This window comes from Cryptotermes secundus, unplaced genomic scaffold, assembly GCF_002891405.2.
Source record: "Cryptotermes secundus unplaced genomic scaffold, Csec_1.0 scaffold213, whole genome shotgun sequence".
NCBI lineage: Eukaryota > Metazoa > Arthropoda > Insecta > Blattodea > Kalotermitidae > Cryptotermes > Cryptotermes secundus.
The window spans coordinates 566,724-591,451 of record NW_019731264.1 but is presented as its reverse complement, the minus strand read 5'-3'; the positions used below and the strand labels follow the sequence as shown (position 1 = coordinate 591,451).

The following is a 24,728-nucleotide window of genomic DNA, read 5'->3' as shown; positions in this document are numbered from 1 at the left end:
TGGAATTAAATTATATAAATAATAAATGTTATTCCAACTGGGAAATTGTTGGATGTGGTGTGCCTCAGGGATCGGTGTTAGGACCCTTACTCTTTAATATATACATAAATGATTTCCCCCTTAAAATTAGTAAAATTTCTGAAGTTATTATGTTTGCAGATAACACTAGTAATCTTTGTACGGCTAAAGACTACTATAATTTAAAAATAAAACTGGATGTTGTTTTCAATCATATGTGTATGTGGTTTCAAAATAATCAGTTTGTGTTAAATCTGGATAAAACAAAACTGATACTTGTAAGGGACATATAGATGTTTTGCTTCATAAGTTGAGCACAGTTGCTTTTCTAATGCAAAATTTAACTTATATATTAGTTAGTTAGTTAGTTATTAGAGAGGGTGGGTTTCCCCATGCACTTAGACCTGTAGTGGTCCATTGTGCTTCCCTCTATGATTTCTACCAGTCTCTATATCCTACCGGTATTGGTGCTTACCATCAGTCCCGCCCAGCCAGCGAGACCGGCTCTACTAGCTGAGAAGTATCTATAATGCTTCCCCCATCTACCGGAGGTATTACTGACTGCTGTTGGGCGGGAAACGTTCGTTAATTTGGCTCAGTGACCTCCTTTGGAGATATGAGGTTCTTTTACGTGCCGTAAAGCTACGACACGGGACCCATGGCTTAAAGTCCCTCCCGGAGGACTTGTTCCCTGAAATTTTCTGCCCTTAAAAATTTGACGACCTCCGCCAGGTATTTGAACCCGCGTACTACGAGTCATGAGGTGGGAACATTACCTCTAGACTACGGAGGCCACTTAACTTATATATTAAATATTAATAATCTTAAAGCTGTATATTATGCGTATTATCTTCAGTGGTGAAATATGGAATAATATACTGGGGAAATACATCAGACAGTCATAAGGTCTTTGTTACACAAAAGGAAATAATAAGAATAATGATGGGAGTGGGCCCAACTCACACATGTAGAGGCTTACTTAAAGAGCTTGGCTTACTGCCAATCCCATGTGTATATTTGCTTTCACTGATGACATCTGTTAATAATTTGGATAAGTTTCAGACCAATAACTCTGTATATATGATTAGTACAAGAAGGAATGACCACGTTCATATATCTACAACACATTTATCATCCTATCAGAGAGGGGTGTATTATTCAGGCGTCAAGCTATTTAACACTCTGCCATCAAATATCTCGGCTTTAAAAAACGATAAAAACCAATTTAGGTTTGTTTTATGAAATTATTTGCAAAGTAACTCATTTATCTCTATTGACAAATTTGTCAAGCATGCAAGGGGCTCAAATGTTAAAGAGTTAATAAATGGTCTGTGTGCTTGTATTATACGTTGTTGAGACTTGCTGTACGTGTGCCAGTATGTATGGCATCTGTGTTTGTTATGAATTTTAATGTGTTACAATAGACCTTCAGCAGACAGGCCATTCTGTGAACACGAGGTTGAAAGGGCATCAGTGGCACATTCATCTCAAACATCCAGACAAGTCAGCTGTGGCTGAACACAGCATCGATTTGGGACACTGCATTCAGCTACAGAATACCTCCATCCAAGCTGGTTCGCTTGTGGATTTCTTGTCTTCTACCCTGAAGATGGAGGCAATATGTTCCTCTGAAACGTTGGTTAACACAATTTCTACACGGCGCCACATCATACAAGACGACTTTCTTCTTCTCCAGGCTGGACCATAAGTTTGTATACCTCTATTAAAGGACAATATAGGTTTTACATGAATGTACTTATGTTATTTTATTTATATATTTCAAAAGCCATTAGGAGTATCATTTATATTCACAATTGGATACGCAAAATATTACTTCATAATATTATATTGCAGCATCCTGTTTCACTTTTCACTTAGTGTCAAGTAATTAAACGACACATAAAAAACTTTGCATACATGAATTCTACTAAAAATTCACACATGTTACAGAAACATATGCGCATGAGAGGACCTACATATATTTAACAACATAACCAACAACAGAAGACAGCAATTTCCCCACCAAAAATTTTAACACCCGATGCTGACCACATAGGTCGAAACATGTAGTGACAGACTTTAAGAGTTAATACATTTTAGTGGACACAAGTGTTGCAACATGAGACTGTTAACTAACTGACATTTGTTCCATACTACCTATGGCAAGCAAAGGATATGTGATGAAGCTGGGAGGAGAAATGCTACTGAAACTGACAAAAATGTAGCACATTACTGAGATATGATACTTTGTAGTCTGGTAGCAGTTTACCAGCATTTCAGAAGAATGTACCTCAGATGTCAATAAATATACACTACCTCTGTGAGTTTTCACAAATCTTGTATTCCACAGCTCTGCTGTGGAAAAATACTTGGTACACACTGCAGAAACCAGTGAACACATATAACACTGATCCTTAGCTCTGCATTCTCGGTCCATCCTCTCTACAGACTCCCATGCATTTCCAAATCATGTTTCCTTTTGAACTGTAGAAAATAGCACATGCGCAAGGCAACCTAGCAGCAGCCACTCCACTCTCCCATTCCATTTGAGCACAGGCGCTCCTTTCCTTGTTAAGAAGACAAGCTGAAAATCTTCTACAACATATGTCCTGTGATGTTTAATTTTCAAGATACATGTCAGTCACTGGTGCACACTATCAAATAATCAAACCATGGGCACCTCATAGTAACAAGCGTTCAAAATGGCCACTATACATTTCAAGGGAGATGGCAGTGCACTGCACAGCACACGTAGCAGTGCTCTCCAGAATCAAACCTCGGATACACACTCCGATGCAACGCATCATTACAAGAATGCTTGAGTCTGATAAGTTCCTGGCATCTGTTCTCTTAACAGGTATAGTAAGCAAAGAGAGGTACTGTTCATATGTAGCCCTGATCTGGATGTTTCTTCTGATTATCCCTTCAGTATGAGCCCCTAGCAGTCATGATACATGAATGAGAATCAGAACCTCCCTTCAAATTGGAAGGCCCATTGCCAGAAACAGTTGCCATTGCAGCAAATGATCAATGAGGATTTCAGATTTTGATGCAAACTTTGGCAGGTTGCTTTTCAAATATTTCACTTTCATTTCAGATTTACTGCAGCTGCTGGTAAAGTATATCTGTTCTAAATATAATGAAACATACATGCATACCCAAATTATGGACGCAAAACTATTAATTTACTTTGTGTATTTATCATGCCATTTATGCTGCACATGTCACATACACTCCCCTCTATGCTGCTACCGAACTTTATAAAAAAAAAGTGAAGGTCTTGAACTCCTGTAACTTTACCAGTTTTGCCCACAATTCATCTTTGGCTAATGGGGCTCTGAAGCAGGTGTAACTGCCCAGCAAGCCAACAGCAGATCGCAATATGCTTTCAGAACACGGAACAGCCTAAGTTAAGATTTCCATTTGCTCACTTCACAAAATCATAATTAGCCATTCTCTAGCAACAAACTTCAAATCACAGAAGGGCTAAAACTGTTATCTTTCTGAGCATGCTGGACAGACTACATGAGCAGATACTGCAACAAAAGGGTGTGGTTGTTTACTAATCATAACCTAAAACAGAATACATTACTTTAAAAACAAAATTAAAACTTCTGTCCACTATGAATTTCTTTCACTAACACCTTGCAGAAGACAAGTAACTGCATTACATTAAGGGCACAAATATAAAATGTGATTTCACATGGGTAAAATCACTACTTACAATGAACTCTCTATGCGTAATTACTGCGTAGGCTACTGACAGTGTGTGTCACAGTTATCAGCTGCAGGTTAATGAAACAAGGAAACATTCTGATGAAGTAGACAAGTAACACCATCAAAATTTCCTATCCATTTTATTTATTAACAATATATCTGTATTTATATATTAACATTTTAGGAAACATTTACATAGCTGTCATTCACAATGTATATGAAAACAACAATTAAGATTGGTGTGACAATACACCAAGCAGAAAACTGTTTCAGCTACTTTGTAGGTGGTCTCTATTGGAACCTTCATTGTCTATTCTTTAAAAGCAAGCAGCTCTAATGATGTAAGAACAAATGCTATTGACACACAGGTACATTTCTAACTAGCTCTGGTTTCTGTTCTTGCCAAATTTATCACCAGGATTTTCAAATTTTCAGAACCAACAGATGTTGCTAATAATAATAATAATAATAATAATAATAATAAAAAAACTTATTTCTAAAATTGTCTATAAACATTAATGCAAAGTCAAAAATTTAACTTTGTATCAAAGCACTGGCTAACGCTGAGGAAAGGTAGGCATTTAGTACACTGCCTATAAAATATATGTGCACAGAAACTGTTATCTACTTCAATCACTGTAGAATTATAACTGAGTGAACGAGAAACAGAATGTGACCAGTACATACAAGCAGAACTTATGCCAATTTGTGCCATCATTTTGTTACTTATGATAATATTGGTTAAAACATATATTTATGGAAAATGAATGAGCACAAAAATATCTATTCAAGTTTCTAACAATGTCCACGACTTGATTTGAACTGCTCAGGTGAATCACAACAAAATTAAAGGAATATTTTTAAACAATTTTGAATAAATGTGTCAATAATCTAAAATATAAAACTTAATACAGTTCTCTGCTTTTCTGTACACCTTTATTACCTCTCTGTCATATATTATTTGCTGACAAGATAATACAGTTTATAGTCTTCTTCTATTATAAATGTCCCTGATCAGCTCTACACAAGAAATAAATAAAACATCAATAAATGCCATTCACTTCTGAAAGCAAAACTGGCATTGCATAAAAATAGAAATTTATAAAATATTACTTCATGGCCATTTTAAAATCTCACTGCTTGTCAACACTGATATTATGCACACTGTCAACTTTTGTTCTGAATCTTTCGTTTGTCCAAGTTAGATAACGAACATTAAGTTTTCACTGTACACTTTACAACTCACAAACTTCATGCATTCTTCATTTAAAACTTTATACAGATTGTTTCAATTCAGCAGTTCCTATTGCTTTCACAAGGGTTAAACCATCTCACAATGGTTGAAATGCAATGCTTAAACATCAAACCATTATTAAAATGTCTGAGAAACTAACTTTGTACATTTGCCATGAAAATATTTTACTTTTATATAAAACTACAGTTTGTGCAGTTACTACCCCTCCTGACCTTCAAATGTAATGGTAATATGAAATCACTTGCTCACTGCATGGACTCAGAGGAACGTGAAATATTAGCATCACAAACACATCACTTCCTGTTTTGTTGCTTTCTCTATAGGAGTTAAAAACAAATTACATTTGATACTGCACTCTTAATTATAAAACACAGTTCTGAGAGTGATTCACAATTCCATTAAACATAAATCTTTTATCATTTACAACTAAAAACCAATTTGATGTTCATGTCCAGTAAAATTAATAATTTAAAGGAATGTGAAAATGGACAATACCAAACAATGCATAGACATCCTATCCATTATAATTTTACCTGAAATTAATGTGACACATCCCATCTACTTAATTGAAATATACAAAATCTGCATCATCCAGCACATATTATTTTGTTACACTGCAGAGTCAACACATATGTTCAGTAACCTGGGATGGATAAAGCTGTTAACATTAGATTCCACACACAAAATACCTTTCACAATGTGCTAATCTAAGGTAAGACAGGAACTCAGTGACTGCCAGCCTGGGTTACCGTTTCCAGTTAGAGAGATAAGTGCAATTTTTCTGATTAATAAGACAAAAATGCAATCTTAGGGTAGCATATTGAAAATAAAGTATTCTATTAATACATGCTGCAATATACAAATAGTCCAAGTGTCATTCAACATCTGTATATTCTCCACGAACTCTACGAGCCAATTTTAATCTATGAACCTAAATGGACAATGCTAATGTAAACAAACGTGACACTTTTAAAACCGATACACAAACAGTGAGATGAACCTTACCTCTTACAGATACAATGACAAAAAATTAAACACACATCATAGGAAGCCCTAGAATTTTTAAACGAGGGGCAGCCAGAAAATTTGCTTACAAACTTACATTTAAATTATTTAAGTACATTCTTATGGATTTCCCTACAGTTGTGAGTCACTTCAGAATACAATACATTTTTTTATAATTTCTGGGTTTAATATTCTCCATAATTCCTTCTTTTTACTCCAAAATCACTGTTTTCTGATATATATTTCTCCATATAAAGCTTGCATATATAATGTGTATTTTATTTTTTTATTCATGGTTTATGTAATCATTCTGCTAGTAGCTGAGCTTAGCAGTGACATAACATGTAACACAACGTTTCTTTCATGTTCTGTGCATAATTCTGTGAACCCTACTTCAAAGGCTTCAGCAGTATGCCCACATGCAACTTTATGTTCTGTTCCTAAGAGTGACCTAAGTGGCATCTGCATGCCTGGCAGAATCAACTCTTCTAGAGGGATTATGTAGTCAAAGGGATGGTTATTGCGTATTTCTGATGACAGGACAAGATGATGTCCAGAGGGGGCCATACAGATTAATGGCTCCTGAGCCAGTCTATGGTTCTGATGTCACAATAAGTGAGAAATGTAGAAGAAACAAAGAAACATCAGTTGCTTCAGAGATCTCTGGCACTGAGTAAATTGGCTGAATCAAGAGTAGATGTTTCTTTTTTGCTTCTACACTTCTCAGCTCTCATGAAGTCAGAACCTTAGAGTGGTTCAGGAGCCACAAAGTAATGAAATGTTCATAATGTATGTATGTGACTGTTCTTCATACCTTCTTATAACCAATTATTATATTTGGTTGAACAAACTTGCATAACCATATTTACTTGCATACTTTATGCACCCCTACTACTAAACAAATTAAAAAATAAAGATAAATTTTAACCACAATTCTTGGTTAAGTAAACACAAATATAAAAAGTAAAGTAAGTAAAGCTATCCCTGTACCCGGCCGTGAAGGCCCATAGGGTTGTGAGACGTTGAGGGTCCCAAACTATCTAGACAATCGGCTCAAAGATGGCGGTAAGGTTGTCAGCCTTATGCACTGGCTGTGCTTTACTCCCCAGGAAATTTATTTAATTCATTCCTGGTACTCATTTCTGTTACAGGCCGAGTAAACCCCAGGGCCTAGTGCGGCTGGAAGGATTAGGTCAACTGAAAAAATCCAATGACCTCATCAGGACTTGAACCCGCGACCTTCCGACTTGTAGCATAGCCCCTCAACCAACTATGCTACCGCGTGCCCCCAAACACAAATATAAGTAATTATTAATGTACTTCATGACTTCACTCATTGACTGTTCCCCCTCACCCATTTTATATAATATCAATTCAAATAGATACGTGTCATGGCTTTCTACGTTCAATTGGGCACAGCCAATCAGGATGAAAAGGAAAGAGGAAGAGCTCACTATGAGTGGCATTCATATGCTGTCTGATGATGGTGCATTTGCTGTAGATGCAATGAACCTGTAACTGTCAGTAATTTTGGCCATATTGTTTTTTCCCTTGGATCTGGTATGACTTGATTAACATGATTCAGCTAAATTAATTTCTGTTCCTATATCTTATCTGCAGGTTTCAGCTCAAATATGTTCTCATATTTGATATTTTTGGAGAATATTACACTGCTGTGCTTTTAATCAGCTTAACTAGTTTCATGGGTACCCCAAACTCTATCAGAATATTGTACAATACTTCCCTCCTAACTGAATCATAGGCTTTCTTGAAGTCTATGAATAGCTGATGTATTGTCTCAATAAGCAGCAACTTGAAAGGGTGTTAAACACAGGAAAATACAATATCACAGTTACAACACCAGGTTTAAAATAATGGTTATTACTTAAAGGGGGGAGGGAGAAGAGGAAAAAAACTGTTCTTTCCCCCCAGACAATTTGCTGTTTTTCAATATTATGCAGCTGTAATTGTTCTAACCTTTATCTATGGCATAAAATTATAATCAGGGAAGTAGCATTTGCATACTATATGCACCACAAGTTTCAGGCACAAATTCCTGTGCAAAACTTGTGTAAATTATGCAAGTAAATATGGTATACACAACTAACAGCTAACATTTTCGACCATCAATACTGACAAGAGAGAAACACTTTTTTTAACATTACAAAATCACAGTCACATTGCTATCCAAAAGTCATGAGGGCCCTGCATTACACAGGCTTGTGAAACTGAATATTTTCTCCTTTACTTGCAAGAGAGTCACTTACATGACAGCCAGACAAAGGGCAAATATCCTGTTCAACCACTGAATACTGCTAACAGTTCACACTGTAACACAGCTCAACTACAAACATGCATACCACTCAACACTCTTGAGTTGCCATGTTTTTATACAATTACCAATCGTTAATTAAAACTAAAATATATACCATTAAATACTTCATACAGGAACAAAACATTTTTGCATGGTAACATAATTTCTGGTCATCAAAACAATCTTCTTTTGTAAAATTTTACATGTTTAAATAATAAAAGAAATGCATATAAGGTAGGGTTAAAAGTATTCTATCTATGCATTAAAACTTAAGAAGTGGAAAAAAAATGTTCATGTGAATTCTGAATCACTCTCCTTTTAAGATTATTGGAAAATACACTGTACAATGTAAAAAATTAAAACTAGAAAAAACTGCTATTCCTGTTCTTAATTTTTTATTATTTTTGGTATCTCACCTTCACGCTCCCTTCGCCTCAGTTTTTTTCTCCGCCTGTCAATACATGCAAGTTCTGCTTTCACATTCATGTAAGTTTTCCTCAGTTCCTGAAGCTTCTCCTGCAACAAAGCGATACGTTGTGTGCCATCCAATTCAGGATCTGAAAAAAAAAAGATTACAATATTACATTTCAGCATCCTGTTGCAGTGCTGCATCCCCCCCCCCCCCACTTGTTTCTGTCTCTAATGCAACATAAACTTTTATTTTAAAGTGTCATTACAATCGCATTAAAATTTCCTAAGATGTCATTAAAACCATATTTTATTTTGCTATTGTGACATGTTTTCACCCTACAAGACCATCCTCAGGGGACTGTAGCGGCTTCTATCAATTAACAGTTGCCTGAGGATGGTGTCATGGGGCCGAAACATGTCACAANTGTCTTCTTCGAAGTCTATTCCGAGACTCACTGTTTTTCGCTGAAGCTGGGCTATCTATAACCTTGTCCGCTGTTAGGCAACGAACCCTCCGTTATAACCATGGAGACTCCTGTTAGAATTACCATGGAGCAATTGTTGTCTCCTCTGTAACGGTCTATTGTAGCGTTTCCATAGAAGTTACTCCTCCGGTTTGCCGACACGTTACACTATTTTATGACAAAAGCAATCTCCTCACTCATTTATTATGGCACTCTTTCCAGTATCTGAATAAAAAACAACATAAGACATTTCAAAGAATCCCCACTATATGGTTCACATACCTGAAAAAAAAAGGCATGTAGACCACTTGGATGGCAGTGGCAAAAGATTAACCATGGCCGGTACATCACATGAAGGTATCAGGAGTTAAGAAAGAGGAATACACAGACGTTTATTAGTATGGAAATAATGCTATTTTCTGATCTGGGTGCTGATGTGACGTGGCATTCAGGTACCAGTCAATATGTGTCTGCTTCCTATAGACTCTGTAGATGAAGCCCTTGAATTGCACGGAACCTCACAGATAAGAATTCAATCGATTCACTCTTACACAAATTAAGTCATAATTTCACTGAAAATGCATGTAAACGCAAATTTGTTTTTGGCAAAGGTTGAGATTTCAGTGCTGACTGAAGTATAGGTACCTCTTACAGCCACCTGGCATTACTAGTCGTAACTTCTTAGATAAATGACTTCTACATAAAGTCAGATTTAGGACTGTAGGTATATGAATATAAAGTGCCTACTGCATGTATCCTTACCTAATTCAACATAAAAGTTGTACTTTGAAGGTCGTGGTGACCGTGAGGACAGAACAGTTTCTGTACTAGTTAAAGGAGTACAGCCACCTGCAGTGGAGTTTTCAGAGGTGTCATCACTATCACTACCCCCACCACCACCACCACCTCCTCCTCCTCCACCAGTGCCACCCCCTCCTCCTCCTGAAAAAGGAACAAGGTTATTGGAAATGAACAAGAAGCTGACCTCTGTGATCAAGAATATAAGGTTCTTGCCCTGACCTTCAACCATTCCCTTTGAGGATTTCAGGTTTCAATTCCATCCAAGGCATGGACATATGTCCAAATTTGTCTGTATTGTGTTGTCCTTTGTAAGCAGAGGCCACTTAATGATAATCTTACTAAATATGTAAAGGAAGCACTCTTTCTAATTCTAAACTGGGACAGGTAACCCAATCCTTCCTCTAAGGGCCTTCAAACAATCACATGTGTAGATCATAAACTGCCTCATCTTTCCTCTGAACATCAACATATTACACTGAAAGAAAATCTCTACTTGAATAACAATGAGCTACTCTCTTCAGCTGTTGCAGTTTTAATGCACATAGTCCACACACATCCCATCAGCTCATGGCATGCAAAGATTTAAAACCAAACTTCATCCCTAAGCCTGATCTGGTAGAATCAGTGCATGGGAAGCTATAAGTAACGCCTAACTTCTGCCTACTTTGGCCTGTTCCTGCATATATAAATTAGAATGGGGAATAGTGGAATTAGAACTTGCAAAGAAAAACCAAATTACTGGAAAATAAACCTTCCCCAACATTTTGTCATCTATCACAAATTCCAAACAGGGCGTCAGAATCGAGATCATCATCTCTTTTGTTAATAAGAATTCTGAATAAAAATATTTGTTGTCCTTTCCATAATAAATTAAGATGTCCAACTGTACAATGCAAACAGAGAACTGGTATTTTATCACTAGGAATGGCCACAACTACTACATAACATGGGGTTCCCTCCTCTTGCCCCAGAAGAAATTCAAATCCATCCACCAACCGTGTCCAGGCTTATGTTCATTCTGAGATAGACCCTTCTTCATGCTTCTTCTTTCCTGTCGCTGCAGAAACCCACCCTCAACTCATGGCAGTCTACCTTCTATACTATATGCCGCTCAACCCACAGCACACTTAAAGTTATGCCTGGTGAGTACTTTGAAATGCGCAACTGCTCGAGAACATCAATTGCAGACAGGAATTTTGATGTGCCCCTGGGCCCTTACAAAGCCTAGATGAAGGACCAACCCACAATATCTTGCCTTTCCCCCACCGCTTTCAAAAACACAATGTTGTATGTAGCTTCTATAGGGCTCCGATGAAACTGGATCTGCTTCCATCCTCAAGTAGGGGCGAGACACCTACTCTGTTAACCGCAATCACTGGACTAGTGATTGAGGTTAGCTCTTTCTAAGGGAACCAACAAAGTTGGTGTCTCCCCCCCTGTACCTGAGGATGGAAGCAGATCCAGTTTCCAAAAAGTTGTGTTTTAGAGTATTCAGAATTCTAGACGATGGACAAAGTCCAAAAACCCAGTAATTCTGACAATGCTATATATACACCAAAAATTACTTTGACCCTGAAGATGGAGGCTGTGTGTACTTCCAAAACCCTGGCAACATCCCCCACAACTGCACTGTGGAACAAACCAAGAATAAGATCAGCACCAATAGTAATAATAATAGAAACAGCAGGAAAGTGAGTATGATATCTATTGCAGAAATACAATGTTTCCCAAATAGTAATTTTTCCCAGAAGACAACTTTCTTCATTGTCATCGCCGTGAAAACCTCAAAACTTACAACTGCAGGTTGCTTCAAAACTTGTGATCATTCTACTGACTGTTAATGACTGGTTCCACTGTTTTCATTATTCATCCTTTACTAAGTGAAGTGCATCAATGAAGACCTGTTTCTGCTCAGTTGAGTTTTATATTCTTGTTTCATCATCTGGTGAGCTAGGTATCATTATAAGTTTAATAAGTACATGAACCTGATCATGTTACATTATGGCGTAAAGTAATTTAAATAAAATATGGCAGGGGTTCCAATTACATGGAAAGCAATGACTTTGCAGGAGAAATTCAGAATTATATAGAAATTGAAGAAATCTGAGTAACATGCACTTTTTAGGCAGTCCATTGTGGCTTGTGTTCTGTCTTCTTTCGCATTAAAGCAAAAATTATCTCTGCCAATGCATTTTCAGGTTGCCCTAATAACATACATCTGTTTTTTCTATATCCAAAATCTTGCGAAACAACTTCTTGGAACCAAAATACAAAAGTGGATCCACAAAATGAACTTTATGTTACACTTCTCTTATAAAATTTCCTTCTTTAAGTCATTTTTGTAGGTCCCCGGAAAGCACCGTATACGTACAGGACAAGCCCTTACTGTTCTATAAGCAGAAGTTACATATGAGAGGGGCCATTTATATGGAAGAGACAACTCAGTAAAATAATATCATCTTTGTCATGTCCTTACCACAAATAAATTTTACAATCAACTAGAGTACACGTCCAGAAGGAAAAAATGTAATGTCTCATAGTTTTATCAGATGGAATCATTACAGAATTTCTTTTACCAATATTCCGTGCCGATCTCCCAGAAGAATGTCTTGATCTCTTATTACTTTCACACTCTGATCTCTTCCTGCTACGCCTCCGTTTCTTAGGTGAGGACTCCATGTCCTTGTCAATATCAGAACAAGTTTTCTTTGACAACAATTTTGGACCTCGTAACCTATTTTCACTGGAGTTTGAAACGTCTATATTAAGCAGAGAGTCTGAAAAAGAATACAGATGTTCAACATATGGGCACAGATACACAATGTAATATTTCATACACATTGTTAAGAAAGGACACAATATATGTGGTAGTAAAGGGACATGGGAATAATCAGGCCCCGGATTTTGATGACATGTCATCTTTTCTTCCTTGTATACTATGCGATGCTCTTAAATATATAAATCTCGGATATGAGATGCTGGTTACAGAAATGTAAATTTTATAGGTAATTTTTTTGTCATTTTTAGGTTTAAGGTCAATTTTTCATTTTGGGGACAATTTTTGGTAAATTTTTGTACTTTTAAGGATATTTCTTGTCATTTTTGGCCATTTTAGGGAATTTTTCTTCATGTTTTCTGAAATGTGAATAACATGGAAGCGAAGTGTCCTTTTTTCCTTTCGGTCATTTTTTAAATATTTTCAGGTCATCAAAATCCGGGCCCTGGTAATAATTAATGTAAAATAAGGTCAGAATATTGTGCTACATGCACCACCACTCACAAACGATAGGGAAGAAATAAGGATTTAAATAGATCTACCTCAAGTCCCTTAAAAGCATGGAATATTACAAACTTACAGCATTCTGATATACGACACTGTCACTTTGGTATGCAAGTACCACAATTTTAGAGGAACCTGCTCCTTAAGTATTCAGAGTAGAAGTTGGCTACATTGAAGATGGAGGCAGCATTTTCAAGCAAAATGTTAGTATCTATTTACGAACCTCAACTGCCTCACATTCTAGAACACAGCAATCCCAATATCCAATGGCATGAAACTAAAACCTCCTACACAGAAATATCTTACCCTACAAGCAAGGAAACCCCTACAACAGACAGCTAATCTTCAATTGACAAAAATGTTATCCAGTTGAAACAAATCAAGGAATGTCAATTTTAAATGAAGATTTCACTGAATACCTTCTGAAAGTGACATGGTTCACGAGGCTGAAGTTTAAAAGACTGACAATAAGAGTTCCAGAAAAGAAATATTTCTTTGAAAAAAATCAGCAGAACTGTATCATGTAGGATGGTACTCAGAAATTGTGACTGAATTTACATAATCTTTCTTAAAGGAGCGAAAAGAGTTATGATAGAGGCCATACCTTCTTCACTATAATGGTCCACTTTGTTGCCTTCAGCACAGCTGTCGAGGTCTATTTCAAATGAATCCCTATGTGACTTTGAGCTTTCATTATCCAGGATAGGTGACATTCCATCTCGTTCTCTGTCGCAAGAAAGAAAAGAGGGTGACATGCAATTTTCACTCTGAATGAACTATTGATATGTGTTCTTCTGCAGTTCTGAGATTCTTAAAACTGAAAGTTTTCTTACTGGCTAATAAAATGAAGTGAGATAGTTATATTTTAAATATCGGCAATATAATGCATGAAATACAATAAAAATAAATGGCACTTACTCTCTTGGTGAGCCTGATATTGTAGACAGACTACTGTCAGGTGTAGTGGGTGGAGTATTATCCATTACAGGAGCTGCTTCATTTGAATTTCTTTTTGATACACCTGGACCAGGCCCTTGCAAGCCTGATCCAGGCTCTGGGCCCACAACTGAAACTGGGGGAGGCTGCACTTGCACCTGAGGCGGTGGGGAAGAAACAGTAGGAGATGCAGATGCAGACCTGGTCTGTATTTGAATAGGAGCTGAGAGACCTAACGTTATTGGGACTATTGCTCCTGGAGAATCCATGACTGGAGATGCAAAGATGGGTGCTGCTGCCAACTTCCCATTACTTGAACTAGATGTGCAATTGCTACCAGGTGCACTTGCAAATGGCATTTCTAGTACTGCTGTTTTACTCTCTTCTGGCTCTTTGTGGCATGGTTCAATGGTTTGAGCAGAATCGCTAGGTGGAGCTGGACTACCAGGAATGGTCTCCTCACATAATAATGATCGTAAATTGCTCTCAGCTTGCTCTTCAGACTTGTCATCTGATTCCTCCGCTGGTGTCTGAAGTACAGAAACTGCCACTTCAACATTTTCTTCTTCCAGCACTTCAGGAAAACTTCCTTTCTTTGGCAAAGAATTAGACTCCACAACAACAGCACTTGCAAGTTCTGTGGGCTCTGCATCCTACAATAAGAAGTGTCAAATTTCATTCTGATAAAGAACAGATGTCAAAATGAAAATTTTAAGAAGTTAACATTAACTCTTCCCATACTTCTTTTGGACTTTAACCATCGTCTGGTATGTCAAAGACAAAAGACCACGACGTTTCGGAGACTGCCTCTGTCTCTGTAATGTCATGGTCTTTTGTCTTTTACATACCAGATGATGGACAAAGTCCAAAACAAGCCAAAAGAAGTACAGTATACACCATCGTCAGAATCCTTTCAACTCTTCCCATGCTAAACTTCATTAAAAAATGTTTGTATATCTCCATGGCAAGGAATGTAATTTTTTAATGCTCTGTTTCAAATACAGTAACACTTGGTTATAGCAACATCGGTTTCTGCGACACCTTGTCTATTGCGTCAAATATTCAATGGTACGAACTAATTCCTCATAAAGCAACTGTTTTTATACCTTGCTTAGTACGACATGCACAAATGCATCAACCTCGTATGTAACGTCATTTTCATTCCCTAATTTCTCTGATATGGACACTGGTAATTTAGAAAGTGTGTATTGGGCAAGTAACAGGAAACAGATGAAGATAACTGATTACTGTACTCGTATCTAGGTACAGTAAGGCACAACAATTGATGTAATCTACTGTAATTTGGTGAGTAGGCCTATCTTTAATATACAGTATTAGTGCGGTGTGCATTGTCAGTGAAAAGCGCTGTAATATGTCTTTGATATTACACATTTGGGCAATTCCACGTTAATGTTACGTTAGTCTGTACTTAACAACATATTTCACTAAAAAATGCAACATGTTAACTCGGTTTTTGGTAGATTTTTACGTGACTAACATAAGGCTACTGTGGAAGTGCCCATTTCGGTTACGACGACATTCGTTTATAACGACACTATTTTTAGGTCCCTTTGATGACGTTATAACCAAGTTCTACTGTACTAGGCAAGCTCAACATAATAATAACTTATAGAATTCGTAAAAAGATTCTCATGATGTGTACTCTTAATATCCAAAAAGAGTTGGAAAATGTAATCAAGCAAAACATGGTAATAAGATAAAAAATATCCAGGCACTGCAGTACTTAATTCTTTGTTGACCTCTTAGCAATCAAAACTTGAAAAAATTCCTCTATTAGCTTCACCAAGTTTGTGTAACTGCATGCAACAAATCGATAATCACCAGATTTATATGAAATCTGACACTAAAATGTGTCAATATGTTTAAATTTCATTAAAAAACTGACAATAATAAAGGACAGTACAAAAATGTTATTTCCGTGCACATGTCACAAAAATCAAGCAAACTTGCTGAATATTTATCATAAGAAAATTGTTTTGAACAAAACTTGTAGATATAAACGAACCTCATATTTTATGTCCAATATACTTTTCCTGTAAGTTGTATGGTTTTCAATTAAACAAAATGGATATTATGGTATCTAAAGAGAATAACAGAGTTAATATGCCACAAATGTTATATATTTCCTTAATTGCCTGATATAGTCTACATGACATGAAAGGAATGAAGAAAAATTTAATATTCTTCCTGTCTTTACTATTGTATGAACCAAGAAGCTGACTTGCTCATGCTTACACAATCTCTTGAACTCATAACCATCTGTCAATGTCTTCTGATTGCAAATTAGAATGGCTCTGTGTGCTAAGCACTTCTGCTTTTGGGTAGCCTAAGAACTCAATTCATATCTCTCCTCCATTACCAGCAAAAGATCTTCCCTATCTTAAGAAAATAACAATATATGAACTGGGAACGCGAAGTGAGAGAGCCTACATGGTGGTGCGAAGGTAGCTGCTAGTTAGATGGTGAGGCAAAATCTGTATGCATTCTTTGGTTCATGGAGGCAGAGTTATGTTAACTCTCTAAGGTAAGAAAGCATAAAGTTGTTCCTATGCTTAATTGAATAAGCACACCATGAATGCATAGAGAGAGAGGAGGTACAGGTCCACCACCCACCATTCTTGACCTCACTGCTATATGCAGGTGAGTAATCAGCTTCATGCCCTGGCTGCTTTTCCCTTATGGAAAGACCGCCAACACAGTACCAACTGGACAGGAGGCAGGGTGGGCCCATTAGCTGGTCTCAAGAGCTTCAGAGTAGAGAAAAATCTCTTGCTCCTGCCTTGAATCGAACCCTGACCCTCCAGCCCATGGCCTGTTGCTATATCGAGTGAGCTATCGCCACTCCACATTAACTTTCTAGATGCAGACTAATGATTTAACACTGCTATACCAAAACCAAGGCCATACACCTCTCATTCTCATAATATTCCCTTCAGATTCATCTAAATATCATCAAACTTCCAAGTATCTGGTATTTGGGAGGTTTCCTCATCAAAATTCTGTATAGCTTCTTAGTCTTCTCCAATTATGAGAGCCATTTATATAGCCTCTATGACTTCACTACCTTATCAATTCTGGATATCCTGTACAAAGTTCCTCATTATGTAGTACTCCATATTCCTCGCAGACTATAATCACTTGATATCCAAATATTTTCCTAAGCTTCTAGTCTTCGAAAACTACATATATGTTTCCTTTCCTCACAGTAAAAGAGTTCAAATGGATTAAAAACTGACCAAATGGTTTCAATTGCCACCTTTATGGTGTTTCTAAAAATAGGTGAGATGTTTTTGAACTGCAAACATTTATTCCTCTAAATTTACATCATGAATTGCATTTCCATTTCTTGGTTATGTCCAGTACTTTCAGGTTTATTTCTAAAGAAAAGCAGATCTGTTTCAGTTCGTAAATAACAGCCTATCAAGGCTGTTGCATACATTATCAGGCTAAAATCAAACTGAGGTAAATAGTCAGCATCATACACCAACTGCTTCACCCCCATAAAAAATCCCTTTGCAGTCATTGCACACCCACTCTGTATACACATATTCCTTACATTCAGAAAGTTTTCTTTTGTTTAATATTCAACTTGCATTAGCTTTACAATATACGCTTTTTTCATACATAATTACCTTGCAAATAACTTCAACGAAAGCGAAGTCCTTATTTTGAGAAGAACAAAACATTTTGTTTTGGATGACCTACCTGAACATTAGTAGCAACTTCATCAGTCTCAACAGGAACTGCACTTTCACCTTCACCTACACAATGACTTGTTTCTGCTTCTACCAGCCCGTCAACTTTCCCACTGTCCTCAACATCTTTCTCCACTGTTGTTGTAACACACAGTGACGTTTCAATAACCTCTGGCTTACATTCACTCTCCTCAGCATCTGTTTTACTGTCCTCATCCCTGTCACTCAAACGAAGCTTCATTTCAAAGTCAGACGATTCATTCACACGTAATTTCAGGCTGCACTGGCTTGATGAACTACTCATATTGTCATCTTCATCGTCAATTTTTGCAATCACAAGTCTTTCTTCCTCATCACTACTGTCGCTGTCAGAGTCTGTATCTTCAACAAATTCCTTGCTGAGAACAGGCTTTCTGCCACCTGTCTTCCTCTTTCCTGTCTCCTTTGATGGTGGATGCTTTCTTGGTTCTTCAATAGCTGGAGGCTCATGCTTAGGTGCAGCCATTGCTTCTTGCTGTATGCTACCTATGTTGCACAGTGACTTCTTGTCATCAAAAATGTCCATGTCATTGGATTCTTCATCTGTCATGGACTGTTCAATTACTCGCTGAATTGCTGCATTGATCGGGTCATCTTCGTACTCGTCATCTTCTCCACCCTTTAGAAGCAGTTTCATCACATCATCACTTATCTGAACACCAGAAGACTTTTCATTTCCCTTTCCTGATTCTTCATTTCCTGCCTCTCTTTGTGTTACCTCTTCATTTTTCTCCGAACCAAAGCTTGTGAAGATATCTGCTGCCATAGGAAGCAGCTGTGGTGGTTCAGGTGATTTAGATGGTGCAACTGATGGTTCTGGAGCAGGAGTGGGATCAGTGGATTCTGAATTCACCAGAGTGGGGAAGAGTTCTTCATGATGACGCTGTGGATATGTGAATAAGGGTTCCTCCGTTTCTGTCTCTGTTTCATCAGCTTCTGAGATAACAAGGCGGTCCTCACTGTCATCTTCACCTTCATCATCTGGCCCCTCACCTGGTAATTCGCTGAAAAGACTGAGGGGTTCCAGTTCAGGAGACTTTATGGCTTTTGGAGCCAATGGGCTAGCTGCTTGATTTTCACAAGGCTTAGTGGTCACATGGTATGATGGGGACTCACACAATTTATCAAAAGCTTCTTCACAAGCTGATAATGGGCGAGATTTCTGTGGAGTCACTGGGTCTACTGATAATGGTTTGACAGAAGCGAGCTGCAGCTCATCAGCAAGTGCTGTGTCTTTTCTTTTCAGTTCTGTAGCTGTCTCCACCTTCTTAGGGATGGAACGTCTGAACCTCTTTTTCACTTCTTCAAATGGTGTATCACCTTTCCCCTCAGTCTTATTTGGTATGGCAGACCTAATAAGCTTCTTTCTTGGAGACTTTTCTTCTTTGAGTTCTATAACATCATCGAAGATTCTTGGTCGTCTATTCAGCTTACCGGCCCTTTCATCTGACAGTGTGTCCCGTTTTGATCGAACTTCAAATTCAAATGGTTCGGGTTCCTTAAACTCATATACATCTTCTGTGTTTGGTTCTTCTACCTTTTCTGGTACCTTTTCTTCCACAGCCTTGGACTGTATTTCCCCTTCCCCCTCCTCGTCGTCATCCTCCTCCTCCTCTGTCTTGCACCTAACATCGATAAGTCCCGTCTTGTCATCCAAGATCAGCTGTGAACATTTCTCCTCTGTTCGATGTACATCCTGTGAGAGCTTTACAGCTTTTTCAATTCCTTTCAGCTCTGATCTGATCTGATTGAGATCAAAATCTCTGCCTTTTGGCTGTTCCTCTTCACTTTCAGTGCCAGGCTCTTGTTTTATGCAGGCCTCAACTTTAGCCTCATTCTCTGGTTTCTTCTCTAAGATTGGCGTGACCAACATCTTTTTTGTCCGCTTGCTTCGTCTTTTCTCTGAACTTTGAAGCACTTCACTTGGTGCATCTGTGTCAGGGGTAAGATCTATACTATCATCTTCTCTTGTACTCTCTTTATCATCTTCATCTTCTTCTTCCTTTCTCTTGCCTGCCTTCCGCCTAAATGGCCTCTCCAGTTTTTTTGAATCTTCTTTTGGAAATTCATCTTTACTGGCTTCTTTTTCTGCTAACAAAATTCTCTTTTCTGTTTTACTTCTTGTTTGTGTTGGTTCTATCTCAACCTCTATCTCAGACTCATACTCCTCACTCTCTGACTCCGATGGCATGGAAATATCTACAAAGAAACAGAAATGTTTTACTTTCAATGTAACCAAATGAAGAACTAGTGTAGCTTAGCTTAAGATAACCATGCGAGGCTATGTAATTATATGCTGATCAGTATGTATTGTCCATTACAATGAAAACTTGCACCTTCATAATAAAACATAATCTAATGTTTCTCACATTATCCTAAAATGGCTTATTGCATGAAAATATAAACACTGCAAAAAGATTTACTCCATTCAGATCTGCTTTTTGTGTGAAACATATAGCACTGTAAAAGTATTAAAGACAGAAGTAAAGTTGTTTGTTGTAACTGTTGAAGAGAGGTGCAAGTTTCATCACCACATGACAAAACGGTTCAGTAAGAACATGAGAATGCAGGAATATGTACTTTGGCTTCTGATCTAGAAGTCAAATTGGATCCCATTTCAAAAATACTGTAAACCAAAATATCAGCACAATTTCTATCACTTCTTACTCTCTTATTTCAACGTTCATAGTGATCGCTTTATACGGAATTACCCTATTAAACCTTTGATCCTTAGCATTTGGCAACAGCAACCATGCTAAATTATGCACAAGTCATACAATAATGGCCATTCAACTGCTGAAAGTGGACTGAAAGTACAATGCACCTGTGTGTCCAGACATCCTCCGTGTGCGTCTGCGGAACTCTGAGCCAGGTACCATACTGTTGGGTTCACTAGTATTGCGGGTAATACGACTGCTACAATTTGACCGAGATGCCGAAGTTGATGTTGCTGGTGACTTTGTGCGACTTGAGGATGAAGTCACTGAGGATGGTGTTGTAGAGCGGGGAGGCTGTTGTGCGTTTGGCACATCAGGTGTTCGACCACATACTGATGGTCGGCCTCGTTTACCCAGCGATGGTTTTGAAGCCTGAAAGGAAACAATGCGTACCATTACAATGACTATCTGATGACATACATTAAATAAATCATGTAATGAAAAAAGTATCCAATCATGCAAAAACAAGTAACAAAGGCATGACACACACTACAAAAGCTCCATGCTAAGCAGCCACTAAGAACACTACTTCTACACTACATACTGGACACATTAGAAGTGTTGTGCTGACGAGAAACACACAAAGGAGAGAGTGATGATGAATCTGAAACAATAAAACACTGAAGATCATGCTTGTTATGAAGGTGGAAGTGTGAAAATGTTTACCTTGAGCTGTGCTTGTGCTTGCTGGTGCCTGAGGCGTTTGGCTCTAGAGGGAGTCCAACTCAGATTGTCAGCAATTCTCCCCCGTTTGATCCACTCGTCGTAGCGAGTGTTCCAACCCGTGTAATGCACCAGATACACACTCTCGTTTCCATCCTCTTCAATATCTAGTACCTACAACCAATAATAGTAGGAAAAAAAAATCTTAAGTCTCAACTTCTAAGAAACACCACGCTGGTGTCTCCCACGAACAGACAAGTTGCAGTAATTCAACTTGTTTTTCCCTCAATAAAGGCCACTATTGGGAGAATTGCATGACATGCTACTATCTGACCATTGTGTTAGTTTAAAAAGGAACAGAATGCTAAGAACGATCAAAGCTGCACAGGTAAGGTGAGAGTGAAATGGTGATTCAGGCCAGCACATAATTGCAAACAACCAGGTATCCCCATTTCATTTGCATCAACAATTGACAAGACCCACAACTGTGCAATAATGTTTCAGAAGACCTACCTTTGCCTCATATGTGACCTTGGATTCATGAGTTGGACCATAGTAAACTTTCAACTTGTCTCCTATGCCCACAGAGATATAACTTGCCAACTGGCCCATAGTTCTGAAACAAAATAATGTTATCATATTTCTCCATCATTTTTTTACTTAAGGAAAGAAAGTAGGCTTATGAGATCACCATGTCGTGTGCGCATTCTTTCAACTTATGAACCAGTGAACAGATTTTCATGAACCTTTTCATGAATGATAAGTCAGTAATAATAACACAGAAGACATGAAAATGGGTAAGTGGGAGCAACATTAGCACCACTTAAATTAGGGCCTTGAAATGATGCTTGGTAACAGATCTTGGAAAAAAATATGCAACTCTGTTATGGTAATGCTTTTTCATGAAACACATAAAATATTAATATGGTGGCCTGTGCAATAACTTTTTATTACCTTTTCATTTGATGGTGGTAACTAATAAAACTACTACAGCTAGGTATGTAAAAAAGACAGAGCTTAAATATATCTCCACACAGCAATTACAATCATGGTGACAATGCAAAATTTTGAGGGTGTATTCAAAAAATTCCATGCATACAGAATCTGTACTTAAGTAACAAGCGCTTCCTAAAAATAATAACAGCAGCCGCAAATAATTTGTTGGGTTAGAGATGTAAGCAATGGGAAATAAGCTTTAACACTTCTGCTCAAACAACTAGTTAAGAAGGATATTCAAGGCAACACAAAACCAAGAGAGATAAAAACAGATACAAGCAGAAGACATGATTTTCTATAGATTATCAGGAAACTGACAGGAATGAATAAGATTTGAGGCTTTCACGGCGGTGACTATGAAGAAAGCAGTCTTCTGGGATTTTGCACCATGTATATGTGGTGTTAACCGACGTTTCGGAGGAACGTATCGCCTCCATCTTCAGGGTAGAAGAAAAAATATATAAGAAATCTGCAAGCAAAGAGACCGTGAGAACTGGTAGAAGCAGACTGGAATGAATAAGATTAGAATCAAAGATAATTGGGCAAAATCTGACAGGACAAACATTAAAAGAAACAGTGGTAAAGGATGTGCTACACATGGATAGCAACTAGATTCCTCTGAGAACATCACAGATGAAGACGACAAGAGGACAACTAAAGGGGACACACATACAAGGAGAACTTTATCTGCAGATGGAGATGAAGAACTGAAAATAACCAAATCAGAAAACAACACAGCATAATCATTTATTAAAAACTTTAACATAGGATATTATACAAGGGTTGGATAAAAAGTAGTGGCAACACTGCTGTAACATGAAAGATGTGAGTCAGGTGGCACTAGCGCCGTCTGTAGCTGATAGCAGAAGTTCAGTTGAAGTAGTGCAGTGAGTGGCTCTGGTTGTGTTTCATTGAGTTGCATTGTGCATCATCTTGAAGCAGCCCATCGTTGATGGTCTGCGCAGGAGTTAGCTGCTGAGGTAGGCCTATGTCACAAAACCGTGCTCCACATTCTGCACGATATTCCTGAATACCACAAAACCGCAGCACGTTGGGTACCCCATACAATGTCCAAGGTGCAACAATGGCAACGTTATGCAATTGCACAGGGCTTGCTGGACTGGTACCAGAGGGAAGGTGATGACTTCCTTGGAAGGATCGTCACTCTGGACGAAACTTGGACTTGCTCATATGAACCGCACTTGAAGTGACAATCAAATGAATGGAAGCATCCTGGTTCTCCTCGTCCAAAGAAAGTGCGCCCTACACAGAGTAATGTGAAGGCGATGTTCACTGTGGCATATGACACTGATGGAGAGATACTGCACCACACTGTACCTCAACAACAGACGGTAAACGCTGCCTACTACTGCAATTTCCTGCGTAATCATCTTTGTCCAGCACTCAGAAGAAAGTGACGACACGTGTTGGCAACGAACCCCATCATCCTTCATGACAATGCAAGGGCTCATACTGCTGAAACTGTCAAGGATCTCCTTCGCTGCTGGCGATGGGAGATACTGTAACATCCACCATACTCACCAGATATGAGTCCATGTGATTATGATCTCTTTGCCAAAGTGAAAGAACCACTGCAAGGGACACGTTACAACACAAGAGTGGAGATTATTTGTGCTGTAGAGCAGTCACTGCTGGATGTCAACAGAAATGGACACGCTGATGGTGTATGACGCCTTCCACAAATTTGGCAGGTGGTGGTACACATGGGGGTGATTATATTGAAGGAATGTAGGTGTGTTTACCTCAGGTAATAAAGTCATTTCGGAACTACAGAGGCATTGCCAGTACTTTTTATCCAACCTCTGTACTACTGTGATGTCAATGGATTATGATAATTCAAAGTGGAATTCTTATATTAACTTACTCTTCTGACTTGGACTTCTCATCAGTGTCCTTACGCTTGCGGCCACGTTTCTTTAATGCGAGAACCATCTCTTCTTCTTTCTTGGGACGAGGAAGGACCCTCTTCTCAGATTCTCTCACAGGAGTCCGACTTTCACTTGAGCGCCGATCTGGGATTACAGTATCCTTCTTCAGTCGTACATCCTCCTTTGATTTAGATCGTGTTTGCTTTGGGAATAAACAAAATATCACCATCTCCTTCAACAATTCGGCACTCGTGTCTGCTCTACATGCAAAAGATTACACAGTGTAAATGTTCAACTGAAAACTGTGATCAAAAGACACAAAAGGCTGGATTTTTCAAGGAACAAAAGCTAGTGCTACTTCATCCACCTTCATGATTCTCTGCTGTTAACTGTGATAGTTTTTGTTATTTAATACTGAGTTTGCATTATGTACATGGAACAAAACAATACAGCAATGATTTCAATCAGTTTTAACCTATTACATGACTAACAGTGATTTCAATCACA

The 24,728-nt window shown here is 38.1% G+C and overlaps 1 protein-coding gene across 1 annotated transcript in view; it reads right to left on the bottom strand.

The window, feature by feature from the left end:
• Positions 1–3,858: 3,858 nt before the first annotated feature.
• Positions 3,859–24,728, bottom strand: part of LOC111866736 (AT-rich interactive domain-containing protein 4B) — a 59,655-nt gene continuing 38,785 nt past the window's right edge. The window contains exons 14-25 of the mRNA XM_023855947.2: positions 24,218–24,423; positions 21,850–21,952; positions 21,340–21,510; positions 20,781–21,045; positions 17,928–20,155; positions 14,184–14,854; positions 13,870–13,991; positions 12,462–12,762; positions 11,551–11,614; positions 9,947–10,217; positions 8,726–8,866; positions 3,859–5,307 (exon numbers count right to left, since the gene is read on the bottom strand). Of these exons, the coding sequence (XP_023711715.1) occupies positions 5,273–5,307; positions 8,726–8,866; positions 9,947–10,217; positions 11,551–11,614; positions 12,462–12,762; positions 13,870–13,991; positions 14,184–14,854; positions 17,928–20,155; positions 20,781–21,045; positions 21,340–21,510; positions 21,850–21,952; positions 24,218–24,423 (4,578 nt within the window). The 3' untranslated portion in view covers positions 3,859–5,272. The remainder of the gene's footprint in view (positions 5,308–8,725; positions 8,867–9,946; positions 10,218–11,550; positions 11,615–12,461; positions 12,763–13,869; positions 13,992–14,183; positions 14,855–17,927; positions 20,156–20,780; positions 21,046–21,339; positions 21,511–21,849; positions 21,953–24,217; positions 24,424–24,728) is intronic.